Source organism: Chelon labrosus (assembly GCF_963514085.1).
Source record: "Chelon labrosus genome assembly, chromosome: 8".
Lineage (NCBI taxonomy): Eukaryota > Metazoa > Chordata > Actinopteri > Mugiliformes > Mugilidae > Chelon > Chelon labrosus.
The window spans coordinates 20,864,827-20,882,133 of record NC_140358.1 but is presented as its reverse complement, the minus strand read 5'-3'; the positions used below and the strand labels follow the sequence as shown (position 1 = coordinate 20,882,133).

General features: G+C 45.6%; 1 protein-coding gene across 1 annotated transcript in view; it reads left to right on the top strand.

Annotated features, from left to right (window-relative positions):
* Positions 1-289: 289 nt before the first annotated feature.
* The window catches only part of ppp3cb (protein phosphatase 3, catalytic subunit, beta isozyme), a gene marked incomplete at its 5' end in the record, with an annotated part of 31,946 nt that continues 14,928 nt past the window's right edge, over positions 290-17,307 (top strand). Inside the window, 3 exons of the mRNA XM_084550418.1 lie at positions 290-332; positions 13,513-13,713; positions 17,142-17,266. Coding sequence (XP_084406544.1) covers positions 290-332; positions 13,513-13,713; positions 17,142-17,266 — 369 coding nt within the window. The remainder of the gene's footprint in view (positions 333-13,512; positions 13,714-17,141; positions 17,267-17,307) is intronic.

Here is a 17,307-nt window from a genome sequence, read left to right as displayed (position 1 = left end):
CAAAAAAAAAAATTCGGGATCCAAGCATGCCACAACAGCAGCTAGGTATCCGCCTATCCTCCCCCAAAGTCACCGCAGGCGCAGCAGCAGGCTTCCCCCGTCCGAGAGAGCGCGGAGACTCCACCGAGTGATGCCACTACTGCAGCGAGAAAAGCACCCAGCAACCGCGTGTATTCTCGACGCCTGCCGGAGGATCCGACAGCACAATCTCGGCCCTTGACAGAAGAGACAGAGCCCCCCTTCCCGCCCCCCGCCCCCCTCTCGGCTCCGTTCCCGTCCCGACTCCAGGATGTCCGACTGCAACGCAAGTCCCACCGACCGGGTGATCAAATGTAGGCATGCCAAATCCTGCACGGCCAGTGAGCGCTCCTCTGTGCCAATAATTCTGCTGTAACTCATCTTTGTTTTCTGTTTGCATCCCTGTCGTTGCACCAGTGTCTCTTATTTCTCTTCTTTTTGAGTCCATCCTCTTTTTTTTATTATTATTATTATTATCATAACACATTATAATAAAAGTAGAATATTTGGCTTGCAAGTCAGCATGCATCCACCTCTGAACCTTTTAGAGGAAGGATGATGGAGGGGAAGGGGGTGAGGGGTATCCAGCACGATACGCCATAATCAGGGTCTTCCCTCGTTATTCTATTAGAATTCACCCCCTCACCGAGGCATTACCCCATTTTCTAACGGGGGGATGTCTCTTCCTCTATGTATAGCCAAAGCAATTGTGCGACACCCCGTGCTGCATGAGCTCCATACGCGCTCCACTCCTAGCGGTGGTTTCGTGTTACTGAATAATACCCTACAGAGACACAACCGAGTAGAGTGGTAGAGGCAGCAGGGAGAGAGGGAGATGAGCATCTTATTCCGATGAAACATCAAGCAGTGTGACGATGACAGCGAAAGGCAGACATAAAGGTAAACGAACGATACGCGTGCAACCCCGGCGATCTTTTTTTTTTTTTTTGGTGTTGTGGTTCTGCTGTGGATGTGGATGGTGGCTCCGGGATGATGTTGCATGTATGCAACGATGTTCGGAGAGAGAGAGAGAGAGAGAGAGGGAGGGAAGGATGCTATGGGGGACTTATCGGAGACTCTCAAGGATTTTTGAGCTTTCCGTCCTAGTAATTTAAACCCTGCATGTGTGTAGCTGCACCTCGTAGTGGTGCCTCCGCTGTTGGATGGATGTCACGGCCACATCCATGTGTTGGCCTACATTAGCGATCCGGTTTTTATTTGTAGTCAAATCTGAATCAAAGTCAGACAATCGATTGGTTTAAATAGCAGGTAGGCTGACAACTTTGACAGGCCGTGTGCGCACCTTCCTGTCCGTGAGTTTGGTTTTGATCTTTTTTATCTTGCAGGCCTTTATGGTGAACTCACCCCGATGTTTGCTGATGTGCCGTTTAAAAAAAAAAAAAAAAAAAAAAAAAGCACGAGTGCACATGACGGACCGACGAGTCATTTTAAGTCTATTCTGTTTTTATTAAGGCCTGAACGTCAGCGCTTCTCCCGTGCGTATCGTCCCTGCACGTCTCCACAAAGTACTCCCTGGCTTCCCCCTCTTGTTTCCCTGAGTGTCAAATGAGAGACAAAATGGAGTTTAGGGATGCTGGGCTGCGTATCCGAGCTCATTGCCTTGACGAAGATGATGCATACCGCTCTAATGGTGTTATTGCATCATTGGATTATGGAATATTTAATGTGTTTAGAGTGTCTGTTTCTGCTTTACGCGTGGGCGACTACATGAGGGGGGTGGAGGGGGCGAGGAGGGGCTCCGCTCGGGTTGTGATCTGCGGAGATCGCACAGACTGTCGTGCTTATCGGGTCACAACAAGGCTGGCAGGGCAGCGGCAGCCTGTCACATGCGACGACGGTTGTCTCTCCCGCTGGCTCCCATCAATAAACTCACAAGGTCTCTCCGCCGGAAGAAGCGGAGCTGACAGTGTGATGCGTCGCTCGGGCATGCCCCGGTATTCCGTGCGTGCGTCGTGCTTGGACAGGGTGGAGTGGGCTGGGGGGCGTGGGGGGCTCTTGCAGTGTTATAGCACGTATGACTCCAGGATTGCCTATGAATGCAGCTGTGCAGGGGCGGTGCTGAAAATCCGGATGCACCTACTTCAACCAAATTCACAGTTACCCTCGTCCATCCATCACTTATCCACCTTTACCCTCCAATTATTCGCTCTCCGCCACCACATCTGTTTGCATGTGTGTTGTAATGCAGCTGGGCCACCGGAGCGTGGTTCCACTGGAGCAAACTAAGCGACCTATATCCTCACGTATCATCCATCATGCATGCACACACGCACACGGATATTCTCTCCCAAACACAAACGATTCATGGTCAGGGGGGGAATGATTTAGTGTGAATGAAGCTGCAGACGGATGGGGGGCATCAGTCAAAGACCAGTCACTTCTGGCAGATGGACTGTGCCCGGTACTTCCCCGCGTTATGGATTTCAGTAATGTTCAGCAGATAGAGGTGCAGGGGCGATGGGATGCCAAAGGACAAAGCACACCGAGAGGAATGGACCGAGAGGCAGAGAGTGTGGGGGCGAGGTGAGGGAGAGAGGGAAGGAGAGAATGTGACAAGGCCAGGGAGGAGGTGAAGTAGCTGGAGTGAGAGAGAGAGAAAAGAGAGGAGCAGAGGGATAGAGAGGAACTGGGAACAGAAAGACACAGTATTTCACGTTGTTGAGTGACAGCACGGTGTCATCTGATTTACAGTCTGTGTGTTCTTGTTTTTAATAAGATGCGGGGGCCGTACAACGTTGTGGTGACACAGTGACCTTGTGAAGCCATTTCTCTGGGGCTCACAACATTTTGAGGGTTAAAACCTGTTAAGACTTGGTTTTAGGGTAAAGGTTACAATTAGGTTAGAGTTAGGCACTTATAGGTGGTTTATGCTTCTGTGACGCCGTAGCAAAACCATCAGCCCAGACCCTACGCAGACCCTAATGCTGTAGTCTGACATGCACCTCATCATGGCAACGCAGACCACAAGAGCTGTGATTGGTGCGCTTGATAGTAGCGTATTTCTGCTTTAGTATTTCCGTCGGTTTCTCCATCTCCGCAATTTTTGAATCGATTGTTTTTGATCAATAAAGATGGAAGACACCGAAGGAAGATCGACTGAGGAGGTTTGACGGTGCAAACATTTGTATGACTCGTCTTTCAGCGAAAGTTTCAGTTGCCATTGTTGAAAGTAAAGCAGGAAGTAAAAACAAAAACTGACCCGACTGGCAAAAAAGAAACAGCGCCGACTATCGTTTGGGTGGCGTTTTTACAGAGCGACGAGCGTACAAGTACGAATGGCTTGCACCGGCGTAGGCTTGTCCCTTAGAGGCATAAACCACACTTTAGTTGTGATGGTTAGGGTTAGGGTTAGGGGCTAGAACATGCATTATGGAAGGTCTTTTCAAAGACAGAAACATGAGTTTGTCTGTGTGTGTGTGTAAGGGAAAAAAAAAGACCAGGCTGCAGAGCTAAATGTGAGAATGTGAGTAGTTTTACTCAGAAGTTTAGTTCACAGACTTTAAAGCCGCCTCTACCAAATATTACCTTGTAAATCGTATAATGCTGCAGACTAAAATAGAGATGACTACATGGATTAGCAGCCATCATGCCTCTCCCTGTGCCAGTGTTAACTGGTGACGAAGCACAAGCCCGAACCCATGAGTCAGCAGCGGGGACACTTGAGTGTGCAACATTTGAACTTTTGTCTGCGGAGGGATTACCACAATAAAGGCTCTAGAGGAGCACGATAAAAGTGAGGACATCCTTAAAAATAATAGTGTTTGTAGTAAACATGAAAAAAGGATTTAATGAGACCACCCGTTACGCTTAAACCAACCCCTTGCTTTTTTTTTTTTGTGTGTGACTGAAGCTAATTCTTTATGATTCTGGACGTATGTCTGGGCTCGTCGTCATGTGGGACCAGTTGCATGCTTGGCCGACGGTAGTAAATTATGGATAAGAATCTAAACATCTCAAGTAACTGAAACCTTTTTCACAGTAGCGTATATATACAGTATGGTAGCATACAAAGCATACATGAACACTAGTACAGTGTCTTGGTACTGTCGATTTGTTAGAATGCTGCAGGTACAGTAAAAACAGACTGTCTATCATCAAAGCACACAACTGGTGCTGCGAAGCATCACTGACAAAAAAATAATCATTGGCAGTATTAAAGGTCATTTCAATGGGGTCAAATGTGCTACACTCTGCCTGTGGTTTCCCTCTAACATTAAAAAAAAGTCTGCAGAAAAGATGGCGGAGTTTTGCAACACTGCTGGGATAACACTTGACTCCTAAACACAAGAGCATGAGAAAAATAATGGAAACTATGCATCATGTTTAATGCACAGTGCACAGCTCCTGCTTTTACACGTTGCATGTAATAGGTTCATTTCTTTTCGTCGTACTCCATTATGTCAGATCGTTTCAGGGTCCTGATGTTGTGCATGCTGAAGCCGGCGCACTTTCATGGCTTATACTGGGACACTTGCGGAGCTTAGAGATCGCTGGCTGTGAAAAAGATCTATTGTTATCTGAACTGGCGTGACCAGACAAGCCATGACGAACTTGATCATGGAAAAAAGGATTATTTTTCCGCCTTCATACGTTTGTGGACCAGGTTTTTCTCCATTTATCCATCTATTGGTATTTTTGACCGATTATAAAGATTAGAAGAACCTGATTTTTACTCATGTGTGCATACGAACGTGCCAAAACAGCCTACCACGTCTTCCTCACGGTGAACGTTTCTGCTTGTCCGAGGCGTGACTGATAACATTAATCACAAGTGTGTTCCATTTAGATGTTCCACTGTCCTGGTAATCGGCGTCGTTGTCTAGTGGTTCATCTAAATGTAATGGGGTCGACGTTGGTACAGCTATTAGTTACACCTGTTCTCCCATGACGAGTCAAACTGTGTGATGTGAAAAGGGCACATGTGACCTAAATAATGACAGCAGAGTTAAATTAACACCTTTCTATCAACGGGTCGATAAGCGGCTCCGTAATGATCGCTTTGGGCAACTCAGTTCACATGATATATATATATATATATATTTATATATGGATGCTAAGAGACTGTCTCACCTGTTACTGATGTGCTCATTGCATCACTTACTATGCATACTATATGAATGTGGAGAGCCAAAATGCGGGGCCAAGTTACATATATGTCATCTGTGAAGTAAGGGACCTGGGCGCTAAATTGCTTGATGGTACAGTTCACAGTTAGACGGCTTCAAATGCATCCTCACATGTTGCTGCATCTTTAAACAGCCAGCTAGCAAAGGCTTCTCTCCTTTGCCTCGCATTAGGAAATTAGTCCCTGTCAAGAAACGGTGCCCCAAAGTGCAAAGGTGATACACGGTATATCGTTTATAAGTTCTGACCTTTTCAGCGAATCAATAAATGTGCAAAGAGCGTTCGCCAAAGCTGAGTGGGGGCCATATCCCAGTATGCGCACATGCATGCATGCATTCATGCATACACAATCGCATACACACACACAATCACCTCTGGGAAGGCTTGGGGCACACTGGGCATATTTCCTTTTAGTTTAACATGCTGTCCCATTCCCTCAGAGCCCCGTGTAAACAGTTTTTTTGTGTGTGTTGGGATTTTGCGTTATTTTCGTGAGCCAGGGGTCCCACCTTGACAGGTTTCCGTGTGCCCTGTGGGGAGTGTGGCAGGGCAAGGGCTATATTTAGAGGAGGTACTCCAGAAAAAGAGAGAGAATGAGAGAGAGGGGGAGAGAGAGAGAGAGAGGGATTGTCTAATGAGGACAGGCGGTTAGGGGATGGGCCGTTGTTTCTGTTCGTGTGTGTGTGTGTCTGTACACAGATGGTCCTTCATGTGTGTAGTGTGCATTAATTGAACAACTTCAAACGTATCTTTAGCTGTCCCCCCACCACCACCACCTTCAAAGACCCATGGATCCATGTTAGCTGATCTGGGTCAAAGATTCTGGATAAACACGAACACATGCAAACACACACACACAACGCGTGTGAACAGTCGCATCTCTCCTCTCTCATGCACCCCAATTTTTACTCTCGCTCTCTCTCTCTCTCTTTCTTTCGTTTTGTGCTCTCATTCTTTCATCCCCCAGTTTCTTCCTCCTTCATTTATTCATATAGAGACAGGAATGAACTGATCTCAGGAGATGTGTGTGCGTGTGATCGCTTTAGATGAGGTCCTGGAGAGGGCAACGCATCTAACATACAACCGCACACTCACTGACATGCCATCAGTCCTGATCGATGTCACTGGATGAGCATCAGACAGATACAGTCTGGCCTGAGCCACAATATTACTCTGCGATGAGTTGATTCGTAGTCCGTACATCACACACATATAGACCAGTTACTATTCGTATTTGATTACTGTGCATGTGCCAAAAGCGAGTTTCCCTTTCTCCTCAATGACGTGACACCAGGTTGATTAGGACACACAGGTTGGTGGTGTGTGTCTTACACCCACTTAGTCGAATTCTGCAACATTCGGAGAAAAGAGGCAAATGAGGACAGATGGGTGACGTCCGCCGTCGTTCCTCCAATCTGTCTGTTGACGCTCTGCTGTCACTTCCTGCCTCCTGCACCACCAGCCCCTTCTCACTGTGAATGGCGTTCCTGCGTTATTAAAAACTGATGAAATATCCCCATAATTAACTTTAGCCATTAGGGATGATGCGCACAATAACAATATGATTCCGATCAGATTCTGCTCCAGTTAGGCTATTACGCCAGCCCAAACAAATTTAGGAGATTTGGTTGAAAGCTATGTCATAGATTTTCTCCCCCCCCCTCCCCTCCCACTCTTCGCTGTTCTGTGATGTGGAGATTTTTGGCTGAGCTGGCAGCTCCGGTGCCTAATAAATTCCACACCGGGGAGTTCAGATGTGGAGATAGGGCCAGAAGACAAGCACAGTACAAAGTACGTTAGGAAGAAGCTGAAAACGTTTTCACCTCTTTGCCTGCCTTACACCTCTCGGCCATTCTCATTTCACACGCACGCCATGCATCATGTGATCGGAGGACAGTTCTGGATGAATAACGTTTTTTTCACTCCACTCGTCGCCGCTTCAGTAAGTGGAGTTCGCTGTGTTCGTCATCTGCGCTCAGACGAGGGACAGCTCAGACTGTACTGTCAGGGAGGAAGGTTCCCTCCCAAGGTTGAAACACTTGGCAGCTTTGCAAAGTGTTAAAATGCCTTACAGCAGCGTTTGAGAGAAATACTACCAACCACCACCATGAAGTGTGGCATCCATGGTCTGGGCTCGCTGCGTGTCGAGCTGACACCGTCTTTACACTGCTGATAATGTGACAGCGAACTCACTCTCACATTGTTTTATCGCTTTCATCCAGTGTTTCATTGATATATTTATAAGGACAGTTGCATACAATATTAATGTGCCAGCTGGATAATTTTCAACAGCAGACCTTTAACGAGACTGCAGCCAAACATTTGGTTTAGCTGATAAAGAGCATCCTAAATCATACTTTGTCATAGCGTAGCATTTTAGCCATTAGCTATTAGCCAGGCTTTGTTAAGTTTTCACACAAAAGGACCAGGGTGTAAGATTTAGTGACATCTACCAGTGGAAAATCAACATTAAAAAACTGAAAAGGTAGCCTGGCATTTCTGATCTGAATATGAATTTGGTGAAACAACATTTGGATTTCAATATGGGGCATGTTTAAGCCAATACAGAGAAAAAAAATACTTCCACACACAATTGGAGAGTCCAACAACCAATCAGAGCCCAGATATATGACTACGTTGCTGTTATTCTTTAGTAAATCACCGTATAAACGATTTGATTGGCTCAGCAGATCAAATAATAGTGCACTCTGCTCTATCCTCTGCCCAGTTACCAAGGTTTATTGGATGATACACTGCGCTCACATTCATTTTTTTTATTTTGTTCCCTACTCTCACAGTCCTACAGGACCGCTTCACGGAGCAGTTGTCAGGGGCAACTGTCAATCATCATGATGTCACATCCTGTTTTTATAGCGTCAGACTACTAACTCAGACGCAGAATGATATTAACGACCTAAGATAACAGAAAACATTATTTTAATTCGGACCAGGTGGTGTTGTTTTATGAGCTATACTGCAGCCAGCCACCAGGGGGAGCTCCACATGCGTTGGCTTCACTTTTGAGGAGCTGTCATGTTTTCTACAGTCTATGCTCCGGAGTGGAATTTCCCCGCAAAAACTTTGTGGGCGAGGGAACTTCAAGCTGTCCCCTGGTTGGCGAAGAGACCTATTTAGATCCGGTGTTCTATTTGTAGAACCACGGCGGACTCTGTGCAAGAGCACTTGCTCCTTCTGTAGATAAAGTCTCATTCTCACAACCAAAACACAGCAGTTATAGCTGTAAGTGGATTATACACTAATGAAAACACTATTATATGAATAATATATAAGTTTTCTGGTAATAGATCTTTCTAAATCCTCACCCAACGACACAGCCCCCCCGTGACCCTCTACATAGTGGACGTTGAAGGATGAATCCCTCTTAATGCAACATACTGCTCCTATAACCAGCCCTTAACTACTTCCAGAAAATGTTTGCCACAAAAGCTAATATCATTCATAGCGCTTTTCTGATTTTAGCACACATAAGTATCTGTAAAATGTAATTAATCTCATCCTTTAAATCAGACCTCGGGGTGGCTGGGTTTTAATAGACATATTCACACATATTCTCTGTTGCTTCTTACAAATTAACTCTCATAATACTCTTTCCTTCTGCACAGTGTTAGCACAGACACCGTGACATTTGCCTTTGGTCCACTTGACAAGATGATCTATATCTGAATAATTGCACAGGCTCATAACCTAGAAGTGTCCCCGTCTCATGCAAATTGGGAGCTAAAATAGCTAAGGCCTTGTGCAAAGGTGCTAGGCCCTTGTTTACCTCCTGTGACACCTTTCACCCGAATAGTCACAAATTTGTTTTGCAGTGTGGAACAGTACAGATGCAGAGTCATGCTTCATGTCGTCAATAGAGCAAGGAGTCTTGCAACAGATGGCATGGCCCCACACACATCTCAACATCGTGGAGACAGTTCATTACACGAAGAGACAGACGCAAGTGAAACTGTCTAAATTCACAGAGCAGTGGCAAGTTAGAACAAACTACCTGCCTACTATAGCTTGACATTCTTTTAAGGGCAAACAGCGCTCACACAACATATTGATTTGATTTAGGTTCACAATAGAGTTTACTGATGAGACGCTTTAATTCTGAAAGGTCTTCTGCACCTTCAACTAGCAGGTGTAAGCTTCAGTGTGCTCCTCGGGCTAGCAGGATGCTATTCTAATGCTCTAAAAGGAGAGAAGCCGCTGCTTAAATTCAAGCCGAATGGAAGTGTTAAGAGCCATTTCTGCGACAGGAGGCGGATACGTTATTCATTCACCTGCCTAGGTTTATTGCTGACAACTTGGTTTGAATTGTAGTTTGCAGTTTTGTGTTTCATACTTACTTCCATGCTCCTCCAGTGAGCTAAGTCTAATTGGAGGAGCAGGAAGGTGAGTGCTAGGGAAAAATACCACCTGCTGGGGCTTTAACTTGGTGTGAAAATATCTTAGTAGTAATTACACAAATCCTTCTTTAAGACCAGGATAAGGCATCAGAAGACTATTTTCATTAATACTAATACATTGCTCACTAACTCACTGCTGGTTCAGCATCCAGGTTCTGATCATAACTAATCAGACAGTTTTTTTTTAAAGTTTGGTACAGATAAGTTGACATTAGGTGTCATTGCAAAGAAAAGTGTCAACCCACGCCGCTTGATCTCTGGTCTCACATGACGACTGTTGCACCAGACTGCGTGAAATACTCAGCACACCGACTTGTCAGTGGGTGCAATTTGTTCTGCACAAGCTGTAACACAGAGCCTTTTCTTTGTCACCGCCACCGAATGGCACACAATGATCCTTTGTTAAGAACCACAACATCATTTTCTCATGCAGACTTGGAAAAAAAAATCATTACTTCATGTGCGTGTGTGTGTGTGTGTGCGCGTGTGTGTGTCAAGCGGTGTCACGGCACGCTCAGTTCAGTCATTAAAATGTAACTGAATTGAGATTAAAAAAAAAAAAAAAAAAGGTCGATAATGAAATGCTCCAGTGATAGCAGTGAACTATTATAATGTGATTTAAGTGGCTCTGATTTTAACTCAACCCCAAGCAGCACTGGACTGGAAAAAACATTTTGCTTTGCTGCCTTTTTTTATTTGTGGCACAAGCTCTGTGTACTATTTATTTATTTTTTTTTTTTTCCACATGCTGGGCTTGCTCCAGACTGACTTTACAAAATTAATTAATCACAAAAGGTTCCAAAGAAAGAAAAAGCCTCGATACAAAAGTTCAATTAGCACATGGTGACGATAAAATCATTCCAACTTGAAGTGAAGCCCGTGCAGCGTGTCTGAGTTTTAACTTATATCCAAACTGAAAACGAACTGGTCAGTAAGATCACATGATGGGGGGACCTACTGAATTTGGTGCCACTCTGATGCCACTTTCTGCTTAATCTGTTTGGTCTAGAGAAACAAAAACTGAACAGATCATCATGAAATTTGATAAAACACAGTCAAGGTTGTTGCTAACTCCCTAAGTTTTCATTTAGCACCATGCAAAAGCCATATGATTAGTGCTAAACTAAGACGGTGAGCATTGTCCTCCATGAACATCACATGTTGACATTGTCACAGTGAGCATTTTAACGCCCTAATTTAGCTCACCACTGTGCATAAACACAGCCTGACAAATATGCTAGCATAGCTTATAACGCCACTCTCCTCGTGTAATAAACCGCATTCGCTTTACCCACGTCCTTGTCTGAATTAAATATAGACCCTCGTAATGCAAACACACAAACCCGACCAGATGGGCCGCAAACTGGTTAACACACGCTACTGAATTCAATTGACTGAATTCATGCAGAATACTGCTTATATATAATTTAAATGCATTTGTTCTTGTTTTTAATGTTTAGCTCCGGGATTACACGTTGCAGTGCGCGCCGCGGAAAGCTTTTCATTCTGGTTTGCAGAAATCCCTTTTTGCCCCAACCCTGACGCTTTTAGGAAGACAAAGCTGCACCGACGTGTTTATCAAATTTGAATTGCTTTATTTCATTCAGACGTGGCCTCCCCTGCGTGTCCTTGAGCCTCCCAAATTCGATCGAAGTTCGGTAACGCTCCCCCTGAACTGTGCGCCAGTCCAACGGTCAGCCGTCAGGTGTTTTTTTTTGACGGTGTCTCTCCTCTCCTCTCTCTATTCTGATATAACTGCCAAGTATAGTTTTCCCAAGTATAGTTCCTCCTTCCCTCTGTGTCTCTGCTGCTCTCCACTCTCTCGTACCTGCCCTACTTTCACACTGCTCTCACAATTTACAAGTTTCACACTCTGTCCCTCTCCCTCACTCTCTTTCTGTCTCTTTCACACACAAGCCCCCCCGTCTTACCTCAAAGCAGAAATATACATACACAGCCTGAGTTCATGTTTATGTGCTAGCTTCAAAAGAGTACTGCTCCCCCCTTTTCCGCCGGACTCGCCGCTTTTTTTTTCATGACACGTACCAGCATCTGTACAGTTTGTAGCACAGCACAGTACAGAACAGTAGCACAGCACAGTATATTACAGTACAGCGAAGGAGAAGATTTAGCCACATACTGGCTGGACACCGTTGTTTCCCTTTATAAATAAATATGAAGTCACACAAATACCAACATGCATGAGTAATTCCTTTCCTGGCTTATGTTCTCTGACAGCCCCGGGGTGCACAAACCTTTTAAAATATTAATCAGTCCTAACCCGTAATGCAAAACTGGTTTTAACATGTAGAACCGCTGTTCCACTCGATCGATGGAAAACAGACCTTCAGCTTGGCAGCTAGAGGTGTCCTGGGATGTGTCAAGGTGCTCTCGTGCGTTGTGTTCAATCTTAAAACCTGTAAAAGTGTCACGTGGGGCGTGGTAGCAGCAGCACCTTATGGAGCCCCGAGGCGCCATTAGATGTGGTTTGAAAATATGCATTCAGGTGTGTACTGGTGTGTGCCGGCGCCCTGAAATATGTGTTTGGGGTTGTTTTGAGGTTTCGGGATGCTGAAAGGGCTCATGGGGAATCTTTATCCAGCACAGAAACGTTTCATCAACACCAGTTTTGTTTTGTTTTTTCCCACGTTACATCCAAATGGTATCAAACATACTTTAAAAGTACAACTGATCAGATTTTGACGTCGGCAGATTTCAATACATAAATTTAAACGTTCAAATGCTCATTTAGCATTGGCTAAATTTCTGCTAGCGTTTCAGTGGTGACTACATAAAACCAGGCAACGTGTTTCCGTGTTTTTCTTGAGCTGCTTTCTCCGCAAAAAATAAGATTGAATGTGAGCGTCACATTAAAATATTGGAGAGACTGTGGCCTGTTACAGCAACAGAGGGAGAGAGAGAGAGAGAGAAGCTGCGAGAGGGAAAAACTGAAAAAAAAACAGAGAAGGGACAAGAGGGGAGAGTGCAAAACAGAGACAAAGTGACAGAGAGCGAAAGTGTGTGTGTGTGTGTGTGTTGAGAGAGAGAGAGCCAGGCCTAGTTTTTAGTGTGTGATCTAGGCCATTATCTGTGTTAGCACTGGTGGGGCTCCAACAGGCTCTGTGGATCCTGCATAACAATACCTTTTATGAGCTTGTATGTGTGTGTGTGTGCGTGTGTGTGTGTATACCACTGCTCACATACACTCTTGTGCGCACATGCGTGTTAACGCCATTGTGCCATACATGATGCACGCATGCGCCCCTGCACCTCTGCCTTTTGTTTCTCGCCACTGAGTTTGTGCCTGTTTGTTAGGACCACTTGTGCGCGAGTGTGTGTGTGTGTGCCGAGCGTGTCGTCGCATGTGTTTATGCGGCTCATCACGTGCAGGCTGTGCACTCTTGCTGTATCACCCTCGTCGTCAGTCAACCCCCCCCCACCCCACCCTCTCCAGCAGCGCCCTGGGGGCCTTCATTATGTAAGGAAGACATTACTGCAGAACAGAGGCAGAGAGGCAGAGAGACATTACTGCAGAACAGAGGCAGGCAGCCCTGATAACTCTGGCAGCCCCAGCTTCAATACAACCCGCCTAGGCCTCCGTAACACAGACACAAGCGCATACACACACACTGTACTGAGGGTCTGCAGCAGCGGTGTGATCAGGATAATGGTGAAGATTGAGAGTTTCATGTAATTGTGGGCGAGCTTGTTGAAGAGTACAGGAAATATCAATAAATAAACATTCCTCTCTCTTTCATTCTTCTCCTCACATTCCCTGCAACTCATTCACACTCCAACTCCATTCAACCTCTCCTCCTCATTGTCAATCTCAAATATCTGCTCCGTCGCCCGCTAATACCGCCCTCCATCATTGATTCTCAATATCTCTGTGCACCTCCTTCTCCTCACTTCTTTCTCCACCCCTCCCCTCCTGCAGCGGTCCCCTTCCCCCTGGCCCACCGGCTGACCATGAAGGAGGTGTTCGACGCGGAGGGCCGGCCTCGGGTGGACCTGCTCAAAGCTCACCTCACCAAGGAGGGGCGGCTCGAGGAGGCCGTGGCCCTGCGCATCATCGATGAGGGCGCCGCCATCCTGCGCCAGGAGCGCACTATGTTGGACATTGAGGCGCCAGTCACGGGTACGGTGCAGTGAATGATTAGCTTTCAAGTCAAGAGAGTCAAGAGACTGATACCACTCTGTTGTCTGTATGAAAAATGTCAAATATTACCTGAATTGTGTGACTTGTAGTATTTAACCTCATTTAATCTTAGAACCAGAAACTACAAGCGTCAGCAAATGAAGCAGGACAGAAATGTTTGAGCCTGTTGCTCTAAAGACAGGAAACTAGGCTAAACAGCTAGCACACTAATTAAGATCTTGTTTGTTCAGTCTCCACAAAAAAAACTGCAGAGTAAAACTTCTTTCTCTCTCTGTTTATTGACTGGTGTCCCCAATAGCTGGTTCTTAGCTTCTCCCGTCCAGGAAATGGTCCTGTACTACACAGCCATAAAACTTCAACTCAATTCAATTCCGTTTTGTTTATATAGTGTCAATAACAATCAAAGATGGGCTCCAGGCGATTTACGGGAAGAACCCAGACCTTGAAACCCCACAGAGCGAGCACTAAAGGTGGAGGTGGCGAGGAAACAGGATGAAACGTTGAGACAGAACTGGAATCTGTTGGAGGTCAGACGGGTAGAGACGGAGAAAAGGAAGATGGGTGGGACAGAATAGAAACAAGGAGAGGACAAGAAGAGAGAATCAGAGCCTAGCAGATAAATTCATACATGCATCTGGATAAAACTTACAGCTCATGCAGGATATACACCGATCAGGCATAAGATTATGACCACTGAGAGGTGAAGCAAATAACATTGACCATCTTGTGACAATTCTATGATGGTGTGCATGTTACTTAGACATGTAGCACCCACCTAGACCAGACCAGGCACCCCCACCCCACAGCAATGACACTCCTTGACGGCAGCAACCAACCCCAGCAGGATGCAGCCTGACACAGACACACACACAAAAACAATTTAGGAACAATTAAAAAAATAAAAAACATGAAAAACAGCACAAGGTGTTGACCTGGCCTCCAAATTCACTAGATCCCCAACTGATCAAGTATCGACCCCCTCAACCCATAGAACCAAAGGCCCCCCGCTAATAACATCCTGTTGCCAGACACCACAGGACACCCCCAGAAGGTCCATGTCCATTCTCTGATGAGTCTTGGAGGCACAAGGGAGACCTACACAATATTAGGGAGGTGGTCATAATGTAATGCCTGATCGGTGTGTACGTGATACAGTCAAAATGACGTGATAGTTGCAGGCAATGCATGTTACGTGGGAGTGAGTAGGATGAATAAGGCCAGCATTCAAAGCAGATTTTGTTTCCTTCAAACTGAACCAGACAAGATGTTTCCTCTTGTGTCTGCTGTTTATGCTAAGCTAAGCTAAGCTAAGCTAAGCTAGCTGCTGGCTCTACCTTCATATTGACTTTATAGATATAATACCGATATCAGTCTTTGCAAGCAACTCTTGGCAAGAGAGATGATCTCATGAGGATACCCCCCCCCCCCCCAAAACCTGTTACTTTAAATTTGTGCATGAGTAACAAGCAGATAGATTCAACATCAGGGACACAAGAGAAACGAGAGCCGTGGAGCAAAAGGCAGAAAGATCAGTAATTATGCAATTCATCAGAATCCATTCATCGATTCATTAATCTGCCGTATGTATCTGCCACCCTTTTAATATGAACTGTTGTTCGGTCGCACTTCAGTGAGAGAACCAATTCGCGGTTCCGCACCTCACAATAGCAGGCGCTGGTTTTGTAATATGTGCATGTATTCCCCTGCCAGGGAAACGTATGAACTGAGGAGAATGTCAGGGGGAGGAGAAGTGGGAGATTGAGATCGATGGAGAACAAAATGGAAAACAAATTTCTGAGACAATGAGAGGGAAGACAGACAAGCAGGCGGGCGGACTCAGACACTCGCAACCTTTCTGACTCCGCTTGGCTGATGCACCTATGTGTCCGTGTGTACACGCTTGTGTCTGTGTGTGTGTGTGTGTGTGCGTGCGCTTATGCAAATGCGAGCGGTGAGATAATTCTGTGTGGGCTGCCGCCGTGCCCACGCAAGTGTGGGAACATCGCTCAGCTTTCACAGGTACAGATCCCCGGGGACGAGGACAGATAGACAGGCAGATGGAGAGACAGTTGTTCATAAGCAGCTTAGTGCAGAGGTTCTCGAACCCGTCCATTCCCAGCGAGCAGCATATTGATGCTTATTTCCAGGTTCCTCCGCTTCTACAGAAACACCTGAGATAATTTATGGTCTGTGATTGCAAACAGCTAATGAGTTTCAGAGATAGGATTTTAGCAGATGTGTAGAACAAAGTGGCGAGAGGAGATATTGGGAATAGTTTCAACACTTTGATGGGGTTTCTGTGTTGAGACAGTCTGGAGAATAGACAGGCAGTCGGGTGGCTAAAAATTGAGCTGACAGGCTTTTAGGATGTCACATGAAGGCTTCTGGGAGAATCCTGAGACAGGTCTGAGGAGGCAGACAGGTACAGTTCAATTTCACTCATGCCATTTTGCATTCCCAATTCCCAGGTCAAATTAAAGCGAACGCTTATGAGTAGGCACAAAAACAGACATTAACGTGGCAAGCGAGCAGATGGAGGGACAGACAGGCGTATCCGGCCAGACAGATGCAAAACGGCCATCGCGAAAAATGGCTGCAGAGGGGAACTATGACATCAACTAAAAGTGAAAGGAGAGGCCAGGCAGATGGCGAGGGAGGCGGATGGTAAGATGTACGCTGGCAGATCGCGCCGACACACAGTCCTGAAGTCTTTCAAAAATTGTGAGGCGTTCGGCATGCGCAGCCCGATACTCCTGACTGCTTGGAACAAATATGTGGAAAGATTGTGGGTGCCGCAGCCAAGAGTATGAGAAGTGTGTGTGCGTGTAATCAGCTAGTAGGAGGATCCATCATGAAAACCACAAAATCCGATTGTAAGTCACATTTTATGAAGACGCAGAACAAAGTCTTCATAAGTAGCGGAGAAATTGGTGCTTTAAGATGAAAACTACAAGATCCATAATATTTATTTATGTTCTACATCCTTTAAATGTTCATTCGTCCACAAAAGGTTGAAAAAAATTGCATTTCCATGTTGCTAATTGTGCTAAAACTGTCAGTCCACGACTAAATAAGACCCAAAAAAGCAGGAACTTTGCATATTTCATAAGATGATAGGTAGTATTTAAATAGAAATCTCAAAATGCGTCTTCTCATGTGTTTCCCAGAGACCTCAACATGTTTGAAGTAGATTTTTTCAGAACACCTATTCGCCGTTTCTTTTTTTTTTGGATGAGTGATGTTTCTAGATCAGCCAGTCAGGACAGATATACCTCTACAGATGCAAATCAGGCCATATGGAGCCGGTGAAGCAAAAGATGGCCTCGCGTTTGTTAACTGAACACGTGGGAGCCGGAAAGTGTGGACTTTGCAGCGCTTTGTAACATCCCTGTGTGGTGTTTCCGCAGTGTGTGGAGACATCCACGGCCAGTTCTTCGACCTGATGAAGCTATTTGAAGTGGGAGGTTCTCCTGCCAACACGCGCTACCTCTTCCTAGGGGACTACGTGGACAGGGGCTATTTCAGCATCGAGGTGAGGATGGGCTACTATCTAGGACGTTCAGTCAAATAAAC